The sequence below is a fragment of the Psammomys obesus genome, unplaced genomic scaffold (assembly GCF_907164565.1).
Source record: "Psammomys obesus unplaced genomic scaffold, mPsaObe1.curated_primary_1811, whole genome shotgun sequence".
Taxonomy (NCBI): Eukaryota; Metazoa; Chordata; class Mammalia; order Rodentia; family Muridae; genus Psammomys; species Psammomys obesus.
Genome location: NW_026596073.1, coordinates 3,778,629 through 3,797,413, shown reverse-complemented (window position 1 = coordinate 3,797,413; position 18,785 = coordinate 3,778,629). Strand labels below are relative to the sequence as shown.

Sequence of the window (18,785 nt, the reverse complement as noted above, 5' to 3'; positions counted from 1 at the left end):
CACTTCAGAACCTGAGGCAGGAGAATGAAAAGTTTGAGCACAGATTGGACTACATGATAATATCCTGTCTCAAAAAGAAAAAAAATACATATATTTTCAAATATGGACTCATTAAGTATTTAAAGACAGGTTTTGCATATTATAAGATACTCTATACTTTTTAAAAATCTTATAAAATGTAGAAAACTAAAATGCATTCAGTAAACATCTCAGGTTTTCAAAAAAGTTGTATGGCAAATCATTTACATTTTAAAAAATCAAGAAAAAATATGTAAATGGTATATATGGATTTTTAAAGATTATTTTATGCTTGAGTTTTTATCAAAATAAAGTTGTAGAAGAGCAAACTCCATAAGGACGGTGAACTATTTCATGAGTCAGGCAGGACTTAGAGCAGAGGCAATTGTATAATTTGGTGAGCATATTCAAGCCCCGATTATGGCAGCTAAAACTTCATTCCCCTCTTCGTAAGTAGCATTTGAGAGCTGCAGTGTAGCTATTAATCACCTCTCTGAAAGGCGCTGTTAGTGATTCGTCTGTTGCTACTCCCCTTGCTCTCTTGTACTAAAGGCTGAGTGTTAATGGGTCATTTCGTATATTGTACTTTTCACTCACACAGCAAATCCATAAGTTACGGAGAGAGCTGGTTGCATCCCAGGAGAAGGTTGCTACCCTCACGTCTCAGCTGTCTGCAAATGTAAGTTGCCTTTTCTTGCTGGAAGATATCAGAACAGACTTTTACATAGTTAGAGGGACTGGCTTCATCAACAAAGGTTAAGTGTCCACAGTTATGCAATGTAAGGTTCTGTAAAGTAAAACTCACATGAAATTGAAGTGTTCTGCCCACTTACTATTAAAATATACATCCAACTGGTAAGTGACAACACGGTGAAACAAAACAAAACAAGTTGGTTTTTTTTATGTCAGAAAATTACATACTGCAATAATGATTATAAATGTTACCTCTTTTCTCGTGTCTTACTTTTGTCCCTCTACATGCAGGATTTTTTTCTCAAGCCAAAAACATAGTAAGGGCTGTGAGGATTTGACTCTGGAAGACAACGTATTTTGGGTCCTGTCCCCTTCAGCAATTAATGAAGCATACAATAAAATGTAAAATAAAAAGAAAATCTGAATCTAAATATGATAGCTTAGCTCCACTGAATGTGAAATACAACTCTCTCAAAATGCCACGGCTGCCTTCTTAGACCAGTTTAGAAGAATCCACATTTGCAGGCATTAGAGCAGCTTCTGTTTGTGAAAACTGCGACAATGGAGACTACCAATCTTATTAACTTTCCGATCGAATGTATTTCTACACTCTCAGGAGGACTCAGAGTTGATGGACTATATAACACAGGAGAGCATGGGGCATTGTGCTCATTCCTAAGAAATAAGAGTGTGAGAAGCCATAGCAGGGGGTGAGGAAGCTCCTGCTAGGCTGCCATATGCCCTCTGTAGTCTTAGCTCTGTCCTCCCGCTATATGGTTTTGGGTTTCTCCCGCTCTCACCATTGTTGCCTCTCCATAGACATTTTTTTTTCTCCTACACAAAGCATGACATATCAAAAATGAACAGGTGCAGGGCCATAGTGTATGACATTGTAATAGAAATCCACAGGAAATAAGTCATTTCACTCACAGTGAATTAATTTTAGCTCTGTGGCTGAGGTGACATTTTTTTTTTTTTTAGTTTTTAGTTTTTGGGGTTTTTTTGTTTTGTTTTTACAATTTATTCACTCTATATCCCGATAGTAGACCCCTCCGTCATCTCCTCTGGTTCCACCTTCCCTCCCTCTTCCCCACTCCCATCCATTGAAAGAGGAGTCCTCCTCCTCTGTCATCTGACCTGGATCTATGGCCTGTCTATTTTCCTCTATGTCCTGTCAAGGCCTCATGCCAGGAGGAAGTGATCAAAGAGAAGGCAACCGAGTTCATGTCAGAGATAACCCCTGCTCCTCATACGAGGAAACCCACATGAAGACTGAACTGGGCTACATCTGAGGAGGGGACAAGGTCCTCTCCATTCATGGTCCTTGGTTGGTGCATCAGTCTCTGCAAGTCCCCCTGTGCCCAGATTTTTTTTTGGCTTTGTTGGTCTCCTTGTGGTCTCCTATTGCCTTTAGGTCCTTCTATCCCCCTAGCTCCTTCTATCTCCCCACTCTTCCATAAGACTCCCTGCCCTCTGCCCAAAGTTTGGTTGTGAGTCTCTGCATCTGCTTCGATCCCCTGTTGGGTGGAGCCTTTCAGAGGACCTCTATAGAAGGCCCCCATCCTGTTGAAATTATGCTTTAACTCCAGGGGAATAATATTAACTTGAGATGGGTTATTATTGTTCATAAAGCTTGTTAGGAGATACCCAATAATAAGAACAGATTTTTTTGAACCTTGCTAGAAAATAGCATTTTTTGCCCACTGTTGTTATCTAAGTTGAAATATTAAAAAGATGGTTCTGAGGCAGCTGTCAACTTTATGCCATTATATCTACAGTTCTGTAAAACTGCTGAGTTTCTGAATTTGAACCCAGAGGACAAGGATCAGTATAAAAGCCATAAACGCATTGGATTGAATTTATGTGCAATGAGAAGGTCTTACCAACGTGCTCATCCATGATCACTTTTTGTTGTGTGTTTGAGCTGTTGTCGTATGTTTGTCTGCTTTTGTGATACTTGGGATTGGATATGCCAGGTAAGCATTCCATCACCTGAGCTACATCCAGTCCTAGGGGTTTGGCTTGTTTGGTTGTTGTTGTTTTGTCTCTCAGCTTTTATTCATATGTAAAGACGGGTCTTTTTATTAAAAGTCATATAGTCTTTCAGCTGAACTCCTAGCTGCATTAGTTTTTAAGTATTAACTTATTCAGACTGTAAGTAAACTTGTGTTTGGTTAAACGTGTGATCTCCACAAGAAAAATTGTTATATGGAAGTGTAGTAGGTATACTTTATAAGGACAGATTTTTGATGAGTAGTTTTCAGGCTAGTAATCTTTTAAGGAACATTAGTCTTAATGTTAATCTCTGAGCAACTGTATCAGATCCTAATGCTTCCACTTGATTAACTACCTTTTTGTGATTTACGTGTTCCATGCTAGGGCTTGACATTAATAAATCTGTTTCAACTTGTTCTATCACTGCTCAGTAGAGCAGAGTGATAAAGGAGGAAGACATCATGTGGGCAGTCTTTTCATTTGACTAGCATAATAAAGTCCCAGTCCGGGCAGCGCACAGTAGTCCTTTCCTCCTTACAGATTTGCTCTGAAAAGAGTCGCATTAACCGACAAGGGATGGTATAGGAAGCTTATTCTGCTAGTGCATCTCAGAAAAGGCAGAGGTCGTAACGGCAAATGGCCTCCTCTGAGTCCTTGTCCCTCCAGCAAATAACAGAAAGCAAAGCAAGATCGGCACCAGCTCAGCGTTAATACACAATATCCCATGGAAAAGTCAGATCGCCCTGGCCCTCTCTCCCACATATCCACGCAGCCTCGGCAGGTGGATTGTGTGCTTCTTTTCTCTCTGTGTGTTTTCTTTTGGGGAGTTGACAAGTCTTGGCCCTTGGATAATTTAAAATGTGAACCAAGCCTGCTATCACTGTCATTTTTCAAAGGCACTACCAAATGAGTATATAGCAAGACAAACGGCAATTATGCCTTTAGGAAATAAATCTTTTTTAACTAAAAATCTCTTCGCTACAATATTTTCTGAGCATGTGCTCCATTTCTTTCTTGTATTTTTATATATAATACAGCTGTTTCTCTTGCTCTACTCTCAATTTCCCATGGATAATCTTTACGTGTTAATGGTAAAAACAGTGTTGAGAAATTCTGTACAGTACCAAAGAAAATACAGTTCCTTATGTATGTTTAAGAATAGAACTCACATCAACTCTGCTTCTCAAATGCATATCCTTAAATAGATAATGCATTATACATATTTACATATATATAATGAACTATTATTTCATTCTATGTCAATATATGCAATGTAGTCATTATGGATAATAGCATTTCATCTTGCTGTTAAAAAAAAATCACAGTCATTTTCTTTGTGTGTATCACATTATATAGTGTAATTCCATGACCATTATGAAAAATATCTCTTCCTAACTAGCAGTTAGGTTTCCCTGTTTTAGTGCCCAGTCAGCCTTCTTCTCACATCACACAGTACTAATCTCATATTAATCCTTTCCACTCTATTTTGGAAAATATGAGCTGCTAAAAAGAGTGACAACCTAGTAAACTTTGCTGTCACCCTGAAAATCATAATTTTTAATAGTCAAGGGGTTTCACATACAATGCAATAAAAATAATCATTGATAAAAAAATTATCCTTCTTTATCTCTTTGTTCTTCTGTAATTCTGTGCATTTAGTGAGAAATTTAACTTTCATTACTTCTGAAGTAATAAAGTTAATCTGATAAACTAAGCCAAGAAGCCATAAATATAAAATGATAGCTATCTAATAAAATTTTAACATACTTTCCATTGAAGATAATGGAAATTAATGGAAAATAATGTCAAAATTATATTTAACAACCAATTATTAGGCCTTTATGAAAAATTAATACACAGCAAGCTTACAAAGATTAGACAATTTTATTTGTCTTAGCTACTCTTTCTATTGCCTCAATGAAATACCAAAAAGGAAGTTGGGGAGTAAACAGTTTATTTGGTTTGCACTTCCATTTTGCTGTTCATCTTTGAAGGAAATCAGGACAGGAACTCAAACAGGGCAGGAACCTGGAGGCAGGAGGTAATGCAGAAGCCATGAAGGGATGCTGCTTACTGGCTTGCTTCCCATGGCTTGTTGAGCCTGCTTTCTTGTTAAACCTAGGACCAACAGCCTAGGAATGACACCACCCATAATGGATTGAACTCCTCCAATCAGTCACTAATTAAGAAAATACCCTAAGGATCTGCTATCATCCAGATCTTATGGAGGCATTTTCCTAATTGAGGTTCCCTCCTTTCAGATGACTCTAGTTTGTGTCGAGTTGACATAAACTAGCCAGCACAATATTCTAATGTAAACTATTTTATCATTTTCGTTAATATAAGATATAGATATAGTTGATGCATATAATCTATTCTTTATAATCCTAATATTTTCATATTTTAAATTCTTAGTAAATAGACTAAATATATACAAATTACAATTTTCTTCAAATGTATGCATCAAAGGCCCTACTGCCCAATAATTAAACAATTGCTTTCTTTTTGAGAAGTAAAATATCACAGTATTCAGGATTATTTTATGTGTCAAATAAGAAACCTTTTCTTCCAGAGTGTTCCCTATTTGGGGTGAGAGACAAGCTTAGTTTTAGGATTTGGTGCCTTGTTTGTGGGGATAGTGTTGTTATTTTAAAAGACAAAGCTGCAATCAATAAATCATGGGCAAATTGTAAATTCAGAGAGAAGAATGGTTTACTTCAAAAGTATTATTAAAAAGAAGAAAAAGTCATGAAGATTATATGCTAATACCTGGATACTTTGTAAAATTGCTCAAATTAAAACCTAGTGCTTGAGAATGCAACTTATATGTGAGAAGTATCAATAAAGCAGAAAATGTAAGACGTATCAATAATATAATATAGGAGTGACCTATAATGTTTAGCAGGAAAGAAAAGGTCCCAGTATCTGAGTAAAAGAATAAAAAGTATTCATGGAGGTCTGAAGTTTGAACAGTATTCTCTGCAAATTGTTTTCTCCCTACTGTCCTATCTGTGAAGAGCAGCTCATGATGAGCCTCAGGAGCAAAGTTGCCTGTGCTAATTATGGAATAAACCATCAGAACACTGATCCTTATGGGAATTTTTGTTAGCCATTTGATAGGAGGTGTCTCAGCCTTTTGGCTCTGCTACAGAAAAAAAAAAAGTGTTAGGGTCCCAACACACCCTTTCTTCAGGAAAAAAAAAATCAAGCTTTTGCCAAAATTGAGGAGATTCTACCCAGCTCTAGCTTGCCATATGCTGAGCTTAGAAAATAGCCAATCTTTAGATCCCTTTAGGACCACAATAAATTCTATCATTTTTAAATAGTACACATGGAGTTGTTCCTGAAGTCATGGGGATGAGTGGGCCACCTGTTTATGCTTAGTATTTGCACCTCACGCTGCTGAATAATGGTATCTCAGGAAGAAATGGCCTCATTTGCAGCTGTCCTAGCAAGCAGTCCTAATCATGAGTGTGATGTTTATTTATTACAATATGTGTAATTCTCTAAAATTTAAAATAAAAGCTGTACATCTAAAGAAACTAAGCAAGAAGGATGACTCTGGGTAAGATGATCAATCCTCACTCAAAAAGGCAAATGCAACAAACATTGGAAGAGAGAGGAAAGAGGAAACAGGACAGGAGCCTACCACAGAGGGCCTCTGAAAGACTCTACCCAGCAGGGTATCAAAGCGGATGCTGAGACTCATAGCCAAACTTTGGGCAAAGTACAGGGAATCTTATGAAAGAAGGGGGATAATAGAAAGACCTGCATGGAACAGGAGTTCCACAAAGAAAGCAACAGAACTAAAATATCTAGGCCTAGGGGTCTTTTCTCAGACTGAAACTCCAACCTAGGACCATTCATGGAGATAACCTAGAACCTCTGTACAGATGTAGCCCATGACAGCTCAGTGTCCAAGTGGGTTCCCTAGTAAAGGGAACAGGGACTGTCTGACATGAACTCAGTGGCTGTCTCTTTGATCACCTCCTCCTGAAGGCGGAGCATCCTTGCCAGGCCACAGAGGAAGACAATGCAGCCAGTCCTGATGAGACCTGATAGGTTGGGGTCAGAGGGAAGGGAATGAGGACCTTCCCTATCAGTGGACTTGGAAAGGGTTATGGGAGGAGAAGAGGGAGGGAGGATGGGATTGGGAAGGAATGAGGAAGGGGGCCACAGCTGGGATACAAAGTGAAGAAACAGTAAAAAAAAAAAAAATAAAGAAATCAAGAGAAATAAAGAAAGAAAAGAAAAAAAAGAAGAAAAGAAAAAATAAAACTGCAAAACCATCAAAGCTTAATGTTAAATTTGACCATATGATTATTTATTTCTGCCTGGCCTAGCTCTATTTCTTTAAGGGGATCAAAGTAGGGGGAAAGACCCTTTTATTATCAGAGATTTGAAAGTGAAGACAATTCTTTGCCATTATGTTCTTTGCAAGTAGAAAAAGAGAAAAGATAATGTTCTAACTGTCAGCAGATGTCTGACACTTGAAGGAGAATGTCCACACAATAGAAGAGCTAACAATATCTTCAAAGGTCATCATAGAAGTCAAAAAATGAGAAACATTTGTCCACTGACTATCTCAATGACCTCCTTTTGGGCCTTCTTTCTAAAAACTTGGCAGCTGGGAAATTTGTATGGTATTTTGGGTGTCAGATCGCTGCATGATGTGCAAGTCAGAAGGTGTTGTTATTTGCAAAATACCATCCCATTTTGGAAGGCGAGTTCACATTAAATGTCAAAAGACTGAAGCACTGATTTTGGGAACCAAAGTTTAAAAGTGGAAAATAAAGATATGTGTTAAAGGAGTATCACCACCAAGAACTAACTGTGAAAGTCACAATACATAGTTGGAACACCTAAAATTAAACATTTTGTAAAACGAAGTGACTTTATCTTATCTAAATGAGATTCTGACATTTTAACTATTTTCTTCTGTTTTGTTCACAGGCTCACCTTGTAGCAGCTTTTGAAAAGAGTTTAGGAAATATGACTGGCCGGTTGCAAAGTCTAACCATGACAGCGGAACAAAAGGTATGTCCAGTAATTGCCACTGAGGCTTGAAAGGAGAAAGTACACTTCAGAGAACGCTAAACAACAGCTAGATCTTACTGTTTTAAAAACAGTACTAAAGGGCATCCCTTCGTTGCTAAACTGAAACTATGAGTAGATGGTACCTTTTATTTTCCAGTTTTAATTTAAAGATGTGACCAGATCGTTCATATTGGAACACACGGGCAAAAATACACACAAAGTTCTGCCATATAGGCCTGATTATTTACTTCTAATTATTAAACAATGCTGAGAGGAAGCTTTATATAGGAGAATTCAAGTATTCTCAAATTGTTATATAGTTAACAAGAAATGTGCTTTAGGAGAATTTTCACAACTGTATGGTCTGTGAAAAATAAGCAAAATATTATGATTGCATCACATGCATTGAGACAATCCAGAAATGTTACCTTCCTGCATGATTCTTTTTTTCCTTATAAAAAATATGAAAGAAGGGGGACATAGAAAGATCTGAAAGGGTCAGGACCTCCACAAGGAGAGCAACAGAACCAAAATATCTGGGCACAGGGGTCCTTTCTGAGAGTGATACTCCAACCAAGGACCATTCATGGAAATAACCTAGAAACCCCCTGCTGAGATGTAGCCCATGGCAGCTCAGCGTCCAAGTGGGTTCCCTAGTAAAGGGAACAGGGGCTGTTTCCGACATGAACTTAGTGGCTGGCTCTTTGATCACCTTCCCCTGACCCTGACGGGGGAGCAGCCTTGCCAGGCCAGAGAGGAAGGCAATGCAGCCAGTCCTGATGAGACCTGATAGGTTGGGGTCAGAGGGAAGGGAATGAGGACCTCCCCTATCGGTGGACTGTGGGAGGGGCATGTGAGGAGGTGAGGGAGGGAGGATGAGATTGGGAGAGGACAAGGGAGAGGACTACAGCTGGAATAAAAAGTGAATAAACTGTAATTAATTAAAAAAATAAATAAATTTTAAAGAAGAGTTGATCCACTAGGAAAAAAAAAATTCTAAAGGGGCTGGGAGCTTGTTGGTTAAAGCTTTCGCCAGGCAAATGTGAGATACAGAGTAAAGATCCCTCAGAACCCAAAGTAAAAGCCAAATGAGCATGAAGCCCTACTTAAAATACTGCAAAACTTATAAAATTGTAGGAGGTTAGATTGGGCACAAATAGGTAATTCCAAAAGCATGTTGAGTAGGCAAACTAGATCCAGTTCCTCCAGAAACCATAAATTCATAAGGTGACGAACAGTCAAGAAAGATAACCACTATCAACTTCAAACTTACTACGCACAAGCGTGTGCACACATGCACAGACACGCACACCATGCACAAATGGATGTGCAAAGGTGAGCAAAGAAAGAACATAGAGTAATTCATACCCAGCTTATGTTAGGAATACTTCTGGAAGTGATGGTTAGCATTCACTGTGATATATTTAAGAAATCAAAATGAATAATCACTCTTGACGATGCCTTCATATGTCCTCCAACTCTTTTATATTTGTGAAAGAAGAATTTTCCATAGGATTATGTAAGATACACAAGTATGTTAACTTATCATATCTGGGGATAATCTATAAATATTCTAAATATAAATCTTTATGATAAGAACTTTTGTCATTTTGTACATAGTATCCTTAAAATAACATCAGCAAAATAATTTCAATTGCCCAGAAGTATCATGATGAAATTACCTTTAATACTTTTATCTAAACATAAAATTATTCTTCTTCAGTTTAGAACTATACAGAGAATGTTGGTAACTATTTATGCACCTCAATTTTGTGGATTAACATTTTCTTTTGAAAAGATCTATAAAATGATTTGCATAATACAGTGACAGCAACTGATTTAAACCAGCAGATGAATGTATAAAACAAGATTCTTGAACCATATGGCCCAGCCACAAATCCCTAGGCTGAACCAGCTTTCAAAAGAACTGAGGGGACAAAGAGAGATTTCTTGGTGGGTTTTGTTTCATTGTCTGACCAAAAGAGTATAATTTAGATCGAACAGACTAACATCTTGGCCAGGGATTTAAGGATAAATGTATCACAAGGGTTCTTAAATTGGGGTCATGAAATAACAAAAGACAAAAATGCATTGTTCACTTAGACATTTTTCTAAAAGCTGAGGGCATAACATTTAATCATATTTCAGGAAAGGCATTTCTTCAGGGAACTAAGATAAAAAGGGTATATTGCTCTCTGGTGATCCAACAACCCTTAGAAAAAGACTCAAAAAAGAGCTCTGTTTTTAATCTCAGTTCCTATAGTTCCAAGGTTCATTTGCTTAGTCATTCACCAAATTTATATTGAACTTCTATGGGACCAGAAGAAAGAATATGGAATAAAATAGGTAAATGGATTATTTGCCTATCTCTATCTGTAAAGATATATTTATCTGCTAGAATAAAAAACTCCAGAAAGGCCATGTATATTTCTCATAAGTTAGGCTATGAATAGTATTTTTTCTGATTTTTTTCATTGCTTTTATATAAAATACTCATACATAAAAATGCTCATGTAGGCATAAGATCTGCATTGGTTTTAATAGCCATCATATGTGTGTGTGTTTATAAATGCATATACTCTAACTGAAATTTTTATTCTGATACGTAACAGATGACGATAAAAAAGTAAAACATCAGAGTCGGCATAATATTAAATGCCACTGAACAAACTCCAACTGAGAGTGAGATCATTGAAAAACAAGAATGGAAGTTCCACATGAAGAACCAAAGACCAAGATGGCTTCATGTTCTTGGTTGCACACTTGAGAAGTAGAGAAACTAAACAATTATCCGAACCATGTTCTAGCTTTACAGGATACTTTTAGAAATCACATGTTATTTCTACGTAGATACATTATTTCAATTTATTCACCAAAATAACTCTCTTGAATAGTATCCAAATATTTTTCTTGCTTTCAGATACCAAATAACTGATTCTTTTTGCCAAAATGTTCATGCCAGAAGAACAGAATACTGTTATTATATCTGTGCAGCCCAGAAAGCTGAAAAAGCATGCATGAATAACTCGGGAGGCAGAAGACTATAGCTCTATCAGAGTCCTACAAAGCCATGAGCATTTTCAGAGGGTTCAAACGAGGCCATTTGAGCTCCTCAGGTTATGGAGGATGAAGAAGATTTATTCAGGGGAAATACTTGGGAGTATTTCATGAAGGCAAAACAGACTAAGCATAAGTAACCAAAAGAATGATGAGAGGTATCATTGTGAAATCTTGCTCAAATTTGATAATATAATGCATACTAATATTTAGGAATTTAAAATTCAAGAGATGCTCAAATTAGTTGCCTGAAGACATTGAGCTCAGACAAAGAGAAAATGAGTCCTAAAGTATGCTAGACTAGTCTCGTTAGAAGGTTTTTGAGGTATAGAGAACCATCTTCCAAGAATGATGAGTTTCATGTGTGCTAACTGTAAAGCCATTCTTACCTCTGTGAAGAACACAGGTGAACATGAACTTAAATCTTGGAAAAGAGGACATTCAATGTGAAACGCTGGGATGCAACACAGAAAACTATAAGTAGTTTGCTTTGTCTCTACATATTTTATGTCCAGACATTTCCCATCTAGAGGTGTTTGCAAAAACATATTTCTAGAGTCAGATAATATACCTTTTAATGTTTTACAGCATAAGATGAAGATGAATCTTTAATTTTAAAAATATAAAAACATTTGGTAAAGCACTTTTATTTGAATTTTTTTAAAAAGTAGTAAGTTTTCAAGGCAAATGCATAGTAGGCTGGGGAGAGAGAACCACTTTCAAAGATACCACAGTTAACCACTGTGAGATTAATAGAGTGGCATTATAGGAATTAAAGACATATTTAGTGTAAAACTGAAGAGCCTCGCCTAGCAGGTTCAGTTGTTTCACAAGATTTGTTGTCAAGCTTGTAGAACTTATAATGGAGAGAAATATAATGAGAAAATTTGAAAGCAGTCAAGTACAATGTGAAAATTAGGTTGAAAAAAAAAATCCAAAAGGATAGTATCAAGGAAACGTTTGATTATTTTGTTTTGAAGCATTTCTGATATAATACTTATAACTTGTAATACTTAAACTGAAAGACACATGGTAACTACCCAAAGAAATGTGAAACTAATCAAGATGACTTTATACACTAAAGCTAGAAAACACAGAAAAGTAGACTTTTTAAATTTAACTTTATTTTTTATAATTTATTCAATTTACATCCCGATTAAAGCACCCTCCTCTGGGTCCTACCCTTCCTCCCTCTTTCCCCCTATTGCCCTACACCATTTCTCAGAAAGGGCAAGCCCTCCTTCTCATCTGACTTCAGCCTATCAAGTCTCATTAGGACTGGCTGTATTCTCTTCCTCTGGGGCCTGGCAAGTCTGCACCCGGCCAGAGGGAGCTGATCAAAGAGGAAAGAGAGAGTGGGGAAATACACGGACCCAAAGTGGACAGGAGCTCCATAAGACCAACAAAGCCAATAAATCTGGGCTCCTGGAGGCCTTCAGGGACTGAATTATCAATCAAAGGCCATGCATTGAAGAGGACCTGGAAAAGCAGACTCTTACATGGTTGACAGGAGTCAGAGTTTCATCTCTTGAATTTATTATAGAAATTGAGGAGAGACAAAAGATCTGATTTCTTCATTCTCAAAAATCTTTGTGGAATTAGTTAGACCTGCTTTTTGTGTGTGTCTGAAGAGATGGGAGGACCTCTGAATGACTTCATTGCATGGCAGTCTAACCAGTTACTTATACGGCATAAACATTTCTTATCACAGACTTTCATGAATGCTTAGCAGATTCTCTACACTTAAGGATTTTCCGTTGACCATAACAAAATTGAGACTATCTAAAGATATTTCAGATTATTTGATGATTTTGTAGTCAGCAATCTCTGAACTCATTATTGATCATAGTCCTTGCACAAACCTCTCACCACGAGGCAATCAGTCAATTTCTTTCAAAAGGAATATAAGTATAGATTTGAAGGCAGCATTGTAATTTCAATGCATTACCAAAATATTAGAAAGATACAGCCTTAAAATTAATACAAACAACTAACTCTAATGACCCAAAATAATAAAGACAAGAATAATATTGTGAAATTTCCATACCCTAGTTAAGTATTTAAAATGGTTTATGTTTATTTCTTCCTACTTTCTTCCTACTGAGGAAGAAAGAAAGAGACTCCTGACTTCCTTGTTACCCAGTGTAGAGAGTTCTATTTACTTAACCATGCACAGGCTTCCTATCTATAACAGGCTGCCAAGGTTTTGATGTTTTTATGTGGCACCCTAGCTCCCTAGCTGAAGAACATCCTATTATACAACTAAAGATGTGAGGACTAAAGCTGAAGTTTTGTTCTTCAGAGAATACATCCAAGTGTAGACCAGAACTTTTCATAAAATCACTCCAACATGTGCTGAGTCATAAATCAACCAAAAAGAATGATTTCTCAACAACTAAAGGAGATATTAAACTGAATAATGTAAAAGGGACCTCTTCTATTTTTTTTTTTTTTCTGATAGGAAAAAAGTTCACCAAAATAGGGATATTTTACTTTGGCCTATAAGGGAAAGAGTGGCAAAAAATAAAAGTCATATGAAATTCTCAGAAAGGTCACAGTTGTAGCTCAAATGACAAAATGAGAGTGGGTTTTATTAACAGAACTTTTTGCAGATGTGGGGAATAATAAATATAGATTTGAACGGATTGTGTCAAACTGTGTGAAACTTAGCTATCAGTTTAAATAAAGTCCTAGAGAATATCTTACAGGCAGTTATTTATGGTTAGAAAGCTATCCCAAAGAACTACCAACATGAATTCTGCCAACCTAGATTTTTAAACAGATAGGAATTGTCACAAATTGCATAGTAGATGTATTTCTTACACAGTTATTCATCACTTGGTTTTACTAAGCCACAACAAATAACAATTAATCTACTCATATCTGTCATTTTCAAAGTAAAACATTTTTTACATTTTTTAAAATAAATTTTACAAAGTAATCATTTTTCCATGGTATATTAAGCATGCAGATCTCTGTGGATATTCCACTCTTAACCAATTTTACAAGAGTGACTTTTTAATAGGAAAAAATGGACATGTTGGTATACATCATTAATCCTGGCACTCTGGATCAGGGAAATCTCTGTGAGTTAAAGGCCAGCCTCATCTATAGAGATAGTTCCAGAAGAGCCAGAGTTACATAGAGAAATCCTTTCTCAAAAAAAAAAAAAAGTTTGTAGAAGGACTTCTCTAGAAGAGGTAAAGCTTTGACACTTAAATAACTCAGATGGCTCAAAATTAAACTCAATTACCAGACATTTGCATAAGATCTTATTTCCATTTCTTCTTGTAAAGCCAGAGCCAAATATTTTAGCAGATTTTTAAATCTTGCAGCATAAGCATCATTGATTCCAAAACCAAGGATGAAAGTCTGACTTTAATTAAAATTTAACACTCACCTAAGCACTGGTTATAAAATTAATTTTTAAATTATGTGAATCCATTTCCAGTAAATACTTTATCTCTCAGGAGTTTCAAGTGGAAACATTAAGTTTTACTAAAATTGCTTGTGCTAATTGGGCAAGGGACACAGAGTAGAAAATTGGGGAGACTGAGTAATTATGATGAACTGGTTGCAAATTGTCTGCAATGTGATGTTCTCTCTATGAAAATGCATGGTTAAAATGAGCTATCTGAAAAATCTATATATAAATTTAGCAGTCTCCTAATTTTCATTGTGAGGTTTTTATTTATAAATTGTTTAAAGTCCACAGAGTTTTTTTTATTTGTATTTTTTATTTTTTATTAATTACAGTTTATTCACTTTGTATCCCCCCATAGGCCCCTCCCTCCTCCCCTCCCAGCCCCACCCTCCCTCCCCCTTCTTCTCGCTTGCCCCTCCCAAGTCCACTGATAGGGGAGGTCTTTCTCTCATTCCTTCTGATCAGAAGGAGTTTATTTTTTTAAATCTGACCAGTATCTATCAGGAATATGTGAGATAGTCAAGAAAACAGACAGATGAAATACAGCATGATGCTGATTCCTATAATCCCAGTGCTTGGGAGGCTAAAGCGTGGTATTGTTGCCTGGGCAACAGAGTAAAACCCTTTCTCAGGAAGAAAAGGAAAGAGGGGAGAAACAAATATGAGGCACCATGTATGTATTTATTCTATTTCCCTCTGTCATTTCCAGCCATTGCAGTGTCAACCTAAGATTAGAAACATTACTAGATATTCCAATGTATGAAGCAACAAAATTTTCTGCAGTAAAATTGCTTAGCTTTATTGTAGGAGACACCAAGAATAGACCCTGACATTCTCTATAATTTAATATAACAGGACTTTGCGTTACATGTGTTTCTATTCACTGATGCATGAAAAAAATTATCAGAATCCTAAGGCGACTTTAATATGCCATCTGACCACATTAAGATGACATTTTAAAGAACTGAGTTTGGGATGACTGCCAAGATTTACACTTGAATACGGAGAATCAATTCCTATGGTACAAAGTGTTTCAGACAAAATCTGAAATAGAGGCTTACACAGGACAGTAAATCCAACATAATGTAATATTAAAATACTGATATTTAATATCTATTGTTAGCATTGGTAATGTTAAAATAAGAGATTATCTTGATTTGCTTTGAAGGAATAAGCTACATGCCTCTCTTTGAAAGGATTATGGACTATTGATATTACTTGTATAGAATAGGATTCTTATAATTTCTTCAGTAGCTAACAAAAATTTCAATACAATTTGACAAGGTCAGCCAACTATACAACTCCTTTAGGAGTTTAGGGCTACAGAATATCAAACCACTTGACAGCAAACTATGAACAAAACCCTTTTATTCTTTCTAAACATTAAAACTTTCAAACTCTGCTCATTCCACAGGAATCTGAACTTATAGAACTACGGGAAACCATTGAAATGCTGAAGGCCCAGAACTCTGCTGCCCAGGCTGCCATTCAGGGTGCTCTGAATGGCCCGGACCACCCTCCCAAAGGTATACTTAAAACTGTGTCTTGGGGAGGTCCTCCCCTATCAGTGGACTTGGAAAGGGGCAGGGAGGAGACCAGGGAGGGAGTGCGGGGTTGGGGAGGGAATGAGGGAGCGGGATACAGCTGGGACACAGAGTTAACAAAATGTAACTAAAAAGAAAAATAAAATTAAAAAAAATAGTCCATATGGAAAATGTTAAGTGAGAAAATGGCTGTGCTCTAGGCTACAATATTTATCTCTTGAAGCGCTTCTAATAAAGGGATGGAGAACTGAAAAAAAAAACAAAAACAAAACAAAACTGTGTCTTGTGTCATTCCGTGCAGTAGACATTGGTTTTATGCACTGGATACAGTAAAGAGTCACATATTCAGGATACTGCCTTGTATAGTAACTAGAGTTAATTTGTTTAGAATTCTAAAGTTTGTGAGCATTAGCTTTCATTATAAAGTGATTTTTAAATTATGAACCTCTATACTATCATACAAACTTTTTTTCTCCTCGATGTAGTTGATTGAATCTAGCAGGTTAATATGTGCATGTCTGACTCCAGCCAAATCAAGCCTAGCAATAAAATATGCTAATCAAGATCCAGTGTCCACTGGGAGTAAAGTCTGATGGATAAAATCAGTGAGAAGGTACATTTCCTGACTAGGAGTTTTAAAGTAGCCAAGAACAGATAAAAGGTTATCATTACCAAGCCTCTGTGAATCTTTGCTCCATCCCCATTCCTTGGTATGCCATGGAAGAAATGCTGATTGTTTTTTAGTTCTGTTTTCCTTACGTGTTTTATATTTTTTTATGTCCTGACTTATCAGTGGGTGCAAGTACATTCATTCTTCCTTCGATTTAAAATCCTGTCCTAAATCCCAGATGGCTTATCATCTATTCTCTCATTTCCAGATAAGTTTTGCGTACTTCAATTACTAATCACCCTTCAATCCACTGGATGACACTCCTATTCCCACCCTTCCACTAAAATTATCTGTCCAGAACCAACAGTAACTTGTAAGATACTTAATTCATAAAATATTTAAATTTCATGTATCAGAAGGATAATAGATTTGATGTTTAAACTCTCACAACTGAAATGCTAATTTTTGCTAATATTCATGCCGTCATTCATTCTTCTTTATAGAGCATGTTTTTAATCATTATGACATTTCATACATATGTGTCATTATATGTCTTGTTCTTATTTCCCCCACATACTGTTTTGTTCTGTCACCCTTCCTTCCCTCTTTCTTGTCTGCCATCTTTCTGGAAACTGTACCATCTTCTGCTTTCATGACCCATATGTTCTATTAATCTCCCTTGTTTTCACATCCTTGTGTTGGCCTTTTTATCCCTCTTACAATCACGATTTGCTTTCATGTCCTATGTAAACATTTAAATTTAAATCTATATTTGCATGAAAGAAAACATGGTATTTGTCTTTTGAGCTTGTCTTATTTCTCTTGGTATACTGATCTCCAGTTCTATACATTTTCCTATAAATGTAACAATTTTGTTTTAGTTTATGGCTAAGTTAAATTTCATTCATTAGCCACATGTTCCAGAATGTCTTTACCTATTGTCTGTTGGTGAAAAAATCTAGGCTAGCTTGAGTATCAGGATATCGCCACATAATCATGTCTGTGCAAATGTCTTTATGGAATGATGACTTAGAATCCTTCAGGCATTCTAGGAGTGGTGTAGCTGGGTTATATGGTAGTTCTAGTTTCAATAAGAAACTTCCATACTCGTTTCCATAGTAACCGTAGTAGTTACTATGGACTAATTATACCTTCCTATCACCCTTGCCAGCATTTGCTATTGATGATCTTGATGCTAGTTTTTCTGACTAGAGTTGGGTGGAATCTCAAAGCATTTTAATTTGTGTTTCCTGATGCCTAACAATATTGAACTTTATCAAATATTGATTGCCCATTTTTTCTTTTTCCTTTGAGAACTTTACACTTAATTTCTTAGCTTGCTTATTCATTGGGTGACTTCTATTTTGGTTTTTAACATTTAAAATTTTTTCTTTATTATGATTTATTATATGAGTGTGTTGCCTATCTATGTGATGTATGAGTGCCTCGTCTCTTCAGAAGCCAGAAGAGGGAATTTGGTCCCATGGACTGGTTGTTAGCTGCCATGTGGATACTGGGAATCAAACCTGGGTCCACTGAAAGAGCACCCAGGGATCTCCACAACCCAGTCATCTCTCATGCCTGATATTTAATTTTTGAAGTCCTGTGTACATTCTCCATATTTGTTTCCTGTTAGAAGCATAGTTGGAATAAAGCTCCCCTCCTCCCTTCTATAGGCTGTCTTTTCTTTGCCTGGTGGTTTCCTTTCTTGGACAGAAGCTGTTAAATAACATGTTAAGTATCCATTCATTCTTCTGTATCTATTTCTAATTATTGGCATCCTAAATTCTTCTCCATTGTGATTCTGAACTTTATGGTTTTATATGTTCTATCAGAAATTCTATGAACTCATGTACTGTTCTAGCTACACTTACTGCTTTTACTGAGAACTGTCTAATGTGCCTTGAAACTAAGCTCATGTCCTTATGCCGAGGGAGAAATCTAGTAAGATATCTTTAGGCTTCTTTTGACACATGAAGCTCAACTTCTCATCTTTCCATTCACATTTCCTCTCAACATCCTTTGTCTCTGAAACAGTATTGCCACCTTTTTTGTACAACCAGATATGATGCATGTCAATCATGAGCACTACTCTCCTGATTCAATATATCTGCAGGTTTTATTGACTACATGCTTTCAATCACTGGAGTGTTCACTTTTCTCTGACCCCATCACCATCCGCCACCTGTCCCCTGAACTCTAATCACAGACTTCTATATAGGCTTTACATTTCGTAATTTCTTCCTACTTTTGGACTGGGGATATAGCTCAGTCATAGAGGGCCTGTCTCTCATGCCCAGGACTCTAATTCTAATCCCCAATTCCACACATGAAAAACCTTTTACAGTCTATACCAGTGGATCTTAATCTTCCTGAACCTATGACCCTTTAATACAGTTGGTGAGCT

The 18,785-nt window shown here is 36.6% G+C and overlaps 1 protein-coding gene across 2 annotated transcripts in view; it reads left to right on the top strand.

Annotated features, from left to right (window-relative positions):
- Window positions 1-18,785, top strand: part of Nav3 (neuron navigator 3) — a 329,995-nt gene that overhangs the window by 270,263 nt on the left and 40,947 nt on the right. For both annotated transcript variants that reach the window (XM_055626040.1, XM_055626039.1), the window contains exons 22-24: window positions 620-697; window positions 7,660-7,743; window positions 15,639-15,750. In XM_055626040.1, the coding sequence (XP_055482015.1) occupies window positions 620-697; window positions 7,660-7,743; window positions 15,639-15,750 (274 nt within the window). The remainder of the gene's footprint in view (window positions 1-619; window positions 698-7,659; window positions 7,744-15,638; window positions 15,751-18,785) is intronic.